The sequence below is a fragment of the Megalops cyprinoides genome, chromosome 15, assembly GCF_013368585.1.
Source record: "Megalops cyprinoides isolate fMegCyp1 chromosome 15, fMegCyp1.pri, whole genome shotgun sequence".
Taxonomy (NCBI): domain Eukaryota; kingdom Metazoa; phylum Chordata; class Actinopteri; order Elopiformes; family Megalopidae; genus Megalops; species Megalops cyprinoides.
This window is the reverse complement of record NC_050597.1, coordinates 28,107,829-28,114,732: the sequence shown is the minus strand read 5'-3', so window position 1 is coordinate 28,114,732 and position 6,904 is coordinate 28,107,829. Positions and strand designations below refer to the sequence as shown.

The following is a 6,904-nucleotide window of genomic DNA, read 5'->3' as shown; positions in this document are numbered from 1 at the left end:
AGGAGATGTACATAAATGCCTACATCTTTAATTGTTTTAAAACACATGTCAAAACAGGGTTAAAGTGAGCGCAGATCTGTAGCAGATGCAACAGTACAACTGTATGCATGTTGTACGCTCGGAATTTCAAGATAGACGTTTGAGGGGAGAGTCGTTTCTGTACAGTTAACCGCCACAGCATCAACAAAATATCCTCACACGATGTCTCTTTAAAAAAAATGATCCCACACTGTGGTGAAGGGAAAAGGAGCAAGGTAACTGAAAACAGTTTTCACGTATTTTGCTTTGTTTTTCATAAGCTGCGCGTATTATTTTACAGTATTCTGAGGTAAAGTAAGAGCACAAAAAAGACTGAGCGTAATCAAGCTGAATACCCAAATACACAATACATTCTCAGACTTCCCTCTATGTAACATATTTGTGCTTTTCAAGTCAAAGCAACAGCGTGAAAAACAAATTAAGATGTCATATAAGCAACCAGTGCGATTTTTTTGTCATACATACTGTATATTTATGCATATCAGTAACAATGTTGAGCTTTTATGAGAATTAATACAGTACAAAGAGTTTGAATTGATCCTCCAAAATGGAAATACAGGCCCAACACTGACTGATACACTCCATAAATTAATAAATACATTAATAAATATTTTTAAACAATCAAGACAATGTGGTACTTAGACAAATGGAAATCCTCCCATGGGATGATATCCTTCTAGGTAAAGAGGGTGGCAGATCCGGTGTCAGTCAGTCGGCCTCTCTGTCCTGATTGGCAGGTTGGTCCAGAGGCAGGACTCACAAGCGCTTCTTCTCCGCTGGATCCTTGGAGCAGTGCACCTGCTTGTCGGGGCTGATCTCCTGGGTGGGGCCTTTGGTGCCGGGAGTGGGGCTGGAGCTGGGGCTGCCCCCTGCCGTGCCCGCGCTGGCGCCGGCGCCCAGGAGGTTGGCCGACTGCAGCACGGCCTCGGAGTGTTCACGCGCCTTCATCCTCAGCGCCGCCACGCTCGCCGTCCGGTTGCTCTGGCACCCGTAGGGGGGCAGGAACGAGAGGCCCATGGGGTCGGGCACGCAGCAGGAGCAGAGAGGGCCTCCTGGGGGGTTGGGGGGGGGGGGGGGGGGGGCAAGAACCATAGCAACTTAGTGACCCTTTCACTGACCCCTGCAACCCATACCGTTAATGGCTCATCACCGGCATCCAGTCAAATACAATAATCTGGGCTGGGATACACTTGTCGGCAACAACAGACAGACAAAACGAATTAATGGTGAGAGCGCTTCCGTTCCCGGTAGCAACCTTGTAGTCTCCCTTCGGCATCCTCTCATTTCAAAACAACGTGTTGACGGACAGAACGAACTGATCTGTTAACACTGAGGCTGCAGTCTCGAGGTCTTTGCTAAAGACAATTTAATACCAACGCCTTGTGTTCATTCAGAATCTATAAGATTCTTCCCCAACGATTTTATAAAAATCTTCAATATACAGTGAGTATATTGACATTGAAACTCCATATCTCAATAAGCATGGTTTTCCCTTTTGAGTAGAATGCACAGTCACACTGGTGCACGTGCGTTCTTCACAAACAAATCTGCTTAAGGACTAGGAACTCTTTTCTGGCAGGGGGGGATGGGGTCCGGAAGGTTTTAGAGGTACTGTTCAAATTGCCGTTAAAATTGGGGGGCTGATTTGCACCTGGAACACTCGGTGACTTGAGTTTCTGGCAAAATAATGACCTCAATTAAACAATTAAGACCTGAGGGAGAATGGAAAACCAGCAGACCATGTAGCCCTTAGGGAGTGGAGTTGCCTGCGCCTGAATTAAATGCTTCCTATGCAGAGCTTACAGCACACTCTATGAAGAATGATAAGCAGTCTCCACTCAAAAAGGAAAAAAAGGCAGCAAGCCACCTCACACATTTGGACGTGCTTCTGCAAGAGAGAGTGACCTCGTTATTCATGTTATTTAAGGTCACACAAATCTGGGCGAAGATCATTCGCATGGGGAGTCTTCCACTGATGGCCTGACCACTGCTGGCTAATGGGCAAATGCTGTGCACTCTTCCTCTGGTTGCCATGATAGAGGAGTTGAGACTCTTAAAGTAAAGGCCTCTTATGTTTCCTATCAAGCTCTCTAGTTCATTGTAGGAATTCATGTCCATCCCCCCAGCCAGTGCTGAATTAAGCACACACAGGTACACAATGAAATACCACAACTACGTATAGCTTAACAACTCTGTCCCTAAGCATCAGCATCATCGTTATCATCAACAGCAAAAAAAAAAAAAAAAAAAAATCATATTACAGGTGTTATGGCAGTGCTCTTAGTGGATGAGAAAGAAGATGAAGGCATGTCTCCATTGATATATTATCACAGGTGTTTGGAAATTGCATATAGATCTGAATTAAATTTAATTAAGTTGAATTAATCAAAATAAATAACGTCTGGCTTACCTTTAAGAGTTGCAACCTGAGACAATGCTTGAGCGTAAGTGGCCGTGTTGAGAAGGGTGCCGGGCAAACAAGACGGGAAAAACGGACCGCCTGGACCAACTGTTCGGTTTATGCTGTGAAGTAAATGAAGTAGAGGTCAACCTTTTGCGCAAACACGGCAAAAAAACACTACTTTGAAGAGAGCTGACAGAATTCGGAACGCACCTCTGTTGCATTTCCAGCGGTTCCTTCTTGTTCCTGCCCTGGTCAATGGGAGACGGAGAGTTGAGGTTCCTCACTGGAGGGGTGCCCTCGTTCATTTGGTCTTTGCCACCCTCCTGATCCGAGCTCCCCCTCTCCGTCTTTCTCCACTTTGCCCTCCGGTTCTGAAACCATACCTAGCAAGAAGGCCAAATAAACCATACGTCACGCGTGTGCGGTAAAAAAAAAAAAAAAAAAAAAAAACTGCCATACAACAGTTTATTGTTGGATTTACATGGATGTAGAGTGTTCGTCCGAGTCATCCTCGGAATATATAATCACAAGGGCGTTAGAAACCTCGGTCTTACATTTGGGAAAGAACATTCGGGAAATCATATTCGCCTCTATTCGCGTTTGGACGGGAGCGCAGAATTTTTGAGTAAGATGCTGAAGTGCGCATCTTTACTAATAACTCCCGTTAATTCATTAGCGCTTCAACGTGTTAAAAGTTGTAAATATTCGGTTCACCGGAAGCGGAGGTTCTGTCTTAATTGCCGGGCACTTGCACCTCGCAGCAGTATAAGACGACTTATTTCGAACTTTATGAACATAAATGCTGAGCATATGCAGGGAAGTTCTTGCATCTTAATTGAATGAAGGTCATTGGCTATAACAACATTTAATTGAGCAATTTTTCATTATCATATTTTAATGACTTCCTACTGACAGTCCCTCTGGTTCTGAGAAAGAACCATGATGAAGTCGTTTATTTCCCTATTTAGTGATTGTTTGACAACATCAGATTCGATTAAGACTGTGCTCCCTAACGCATTAATCATATTTGAATAGGGAATGGGCATAATAGAGGCATATCTCCGCAGACCGGCCAGTATTGTGCTTAGGTACAATGATGTCAACAGACAAACAAAAACATACAGCATTCACTCAGCATAATAAAAGACAACAGTTTACTGGCAGGACAACAATATTCAGAATGTAATTGTCACAACACTATCTCACCCTTGCACCTTCCAGCTAGAAGTCATGATCTTCTCTCACTGAATGGTCTGTAATTGCCCCATTAATCTCAATTTGCAGTTTGTTCTTAATGCAGCAAAAGCCAATTGACACTTAAAAGAGGGTCTACACACTACAACAAAAAGAAAATTTATTTTCTAATAATAATGTAAGTTTAATATCCCTGCATGCTGCGACTGATTCATGGTCAGATTTAATAATACGAATCCGGTAATCCGATTAGAGAGAAATAATTTGTTTACATTCCCTAATTTACAGCAGCGAATTCCATTATCTCTCTGCAGCCATTGGTTTTAAGCGATAGTAAGATGACCCAGGGGAACAAAAGGCAAACTATTATATTTCTTACAATTAGATCTGCGCTTACAACAAAACCCAAAAGCAAATCTGGAATGCAGGAAATCATATATAGGACACGTTGAATTTAATTACATGTGGCCATGTTTATATAAGGCGGATCTTTTGCAGGGCAAGAGCAGAATATAAATTGCAAAATTTTAAGGTCTCCAACACTGACCATGTAGAGTGTGAAGGTGTATTTGTACGTGTATGTGTGAGCGCGGGCGTGCGTGCGTGTTTCTGCGTCAGATATTGATAAGATACTACCATTAGGGAGTGTCTGTGAAGAAGGAAAGAGGAACATTGCGCTGTAAACAAACACCGAACACGTTTCTCTCTTCTTGCAATTTTAAAAGCATAGCATCTTTTTTATCTTTTTTTCTAAGGCGCGGAAATGGATGTGCAATGAAGTAATTTTGTACCATAGAGACGCGGACAAATTAGTGTAGAACATTATCACTAGTTAATTATGAATGACCGATTAATCAACCTAATCTAATATTCCACATTATGTTGATGTTATTAAAGTGCATCACGAAAATGACAGAGTGGCTTAATTTACTTTCTTTGGCCAAACGTGCTTTGAACACTATATGGGACTCCATTCATTTTCCAGGGTTCAAGCACTATGGGGTTTATTCTTCCCAGATGTCTTACCTGGACACGAGCTTCGGTAAGGTTTATTTTCATGGCCAGCTCTTCTCTCGTGAATACATCCGGATAATGAGTCTGAGCAAAAACTGCTTCGAGAGCTTCTAACTGAAACAGAGAGCACAGAAAGTTCAGAGTACCTGATACTGAGAGTAATCTACGTTAGATTCAGAAAAAAAAAAACTAGGCCCAAATTTAATCTAACCACAATGTGGGTTCTCCCCAACTTCGAGGGGTTAATTTTAAATATTCTGTTTATTTGTTCAGATGTACAGCACAACACTTTATAAGAATTTAAGTTAACATACACAAGCTTGACTGGTAAGAATGCTTAGATGTTAAACATAACCTTACGAACAAAGCCTATCGTTACTGGAGTCTATCTGGGCCTAGATCTTATTTCGGTAATATTTTTTTTGTTTAGTTTTGTGCTAGGTTGTCTTTTTGTCTGAATGAAATTGCCATATGTTGCCATTCTAAAACATAACGAACTTTAAATAATGCATAGAGATAGGCGTAGATTAATGGAATAAAATAAAGCGCTGTTAATGCAACTACATTTCAGGCTGATTTTATGTTGTCTATTCAATATAACACACAGTCTTACCAGTTGGACTGATGGTTTAAGATTATAATTTGAACATTATGAACTAAGTCTGAAAAGATTCCGTGATTCACGCAACATTATCCCAACAGAGATGCAATGTGTACATGGTATTATTTACAAAATGCATGTATTATTTCCAGCATTAATGTATTTAGATATGGTTCGAAATTAATATAATAAGTTGCATAAGATCCACACTTTCCCTGTGCATTTCAAAAAAGAACACGCTCCGCAGACGAAGACTATTTTTGAGTATTTTTCAGTATATGTGAGTTAGTCACAGTTTGTTTATGTGGAATTTCACAATTTACCTGACAGCGTTTTCTCTCGACCCCAGTTTTCACATTTTTAAGGCTGGTTAAAACTAAAAGCGTCTTGCACGTCGACATACCTGTTGTAACGTGAAGGTCGTCCGATTCCTTCTCTGTTTCCTTCTTAGAAAGCCATCGTCAAAGTCTCCGGTAGCATGATTTCCAAAACCGCTGGTGTTCACTGAAATTTCCCGTCAGAAATGTAACTTAAAGAACATATTTACTGTTGAAGGCGCCCAAAACCAAAAGTAATTTGTATCTAGGCCGCAGTGAATCAGTATTTCTGGCATTACATTCTCGAGCTTATGGTACTTAAGATGATAAGTTTTGGTACCTCCAATGTGAAGCCTGATTAACAGCCCAACATATGGCTTTATAGTCCCAATAAGATAACATTTGCAACACTCAAATAAGATGTTTTTTTATCCCAGATGGTCTTTCATAGTGTGGTGCTTGTTAATGGACCTTCATTCTTTGTAAATATTTAGACGAACAACATTTAACATTGATGCGGACAGTTTGGAGGAGGGAGGCCCATGGCCGCATTGAAACGTCGATTAGAGGCATGACACCGAACATCTGTGCCCATGCAGACAACAAAAAGCCCATCATTGCCTGGGGGCAAACAGTCATGTTTGGCCCACAGAAAGGAACCAGGTGGGAAAATGCAAGTCGTAAATATAAATAAATAACCAACAAAATGCATCAATCTGAGCTGAAAGGTTACCCCCCGTTAAACAGTCTACATCCCTACAACGTCTCTGCAATTCTATATCATATATCACATACAACGACGCGTTAGCGTTACATATTAGGTTGGTAGAATACTTTTTAAAGAAAAAAACACCACCAACAAAAAAACACTAGGCCTATTGATATCGTTGGTCATGCTTCAGTCTCAAGTAGTAGCAACACTCATATACGATGTGAACAATAAAAACGAATTCTAAACAAACCCATCTTAAGACACTTGGCCGAAATGAAAAAAATGGCTATGGAATGATTATTAATTAAAAGGTCATTTTTATCATTCATAATAGCAATATCTGACGCACACACACACACACACAAATGCGCGCACACACAACACACAGACACACACGCTTGCAAAACAAAAAAGTAATACATTTCTAGCGGGCATCATCTAAATTATTTTTTTCAACGTGTCTTCGGAACATACAGTCATTGTAGGCCTCGACTCTGCCAATACGAACACTCAAGCCACACAAAAGTCAACAAAAAGTTATAATACTTACACGTATTTGTCCTACAGCATTCCCCATCTAATTGCGGAGGACAGTGAAAGTAAAACATCTCTGTATCCACAGA

The 6,904-nt window shown here is 41.0% G+C and overlaps 1 protein-coding gene across 1 annotated transcript; it reads right to left on the bottom strand.

Annotated features, from left to right (window-relative positions):
* Positions 1-795: 795 nt before the first annotated feature.
* drgx (dorsal root ganglia homeobox) lies at positions 796-6,904 on the bottom strand. The gene is made up of 6 exons (XM_036547299.1): positions 6,832-6,904; positions 5,656-5,756; positions 4,664-4,765; positions 2,654-2,826; positions 2,450-2,562; positions 796-1,091 (listed from the first exon to the last, which is right to left on the bottom strand). Exons 1-6 carry the CDS (start codon positions 6,887-6,889, stop codon positions 796-798), a joined length of 843 nt encoding a protein of 280 aa, XP_036403192.1. The 5' UTR covers positions 6,890-6,904.

Excerpts from the sequence above, each read along its gene's own strand:
- drgx (XM_036547299.1), bottom strand. The coding sequence starts at position 6,889 with ATGTTTTACTTTCACTGTCCTCCGCAATTAGATGGGGAATGCTGTAGG. Across the intron at positions 5,757-6,831 it reads ATGCTGTAGGACAAATACGT|TGAACACCAGCGGTTTTGGA; the intron begins GTAAGTATTATA and ends GGGAAATTTCAG. Across the intron at positions 2,563-2,653 it reads CCGCTGGAAATGCAACAGAG|CATAAACCGAACAGTTGGTC; the intron begins GTGCGTTCCGAA and ends TTTACTTCACAG.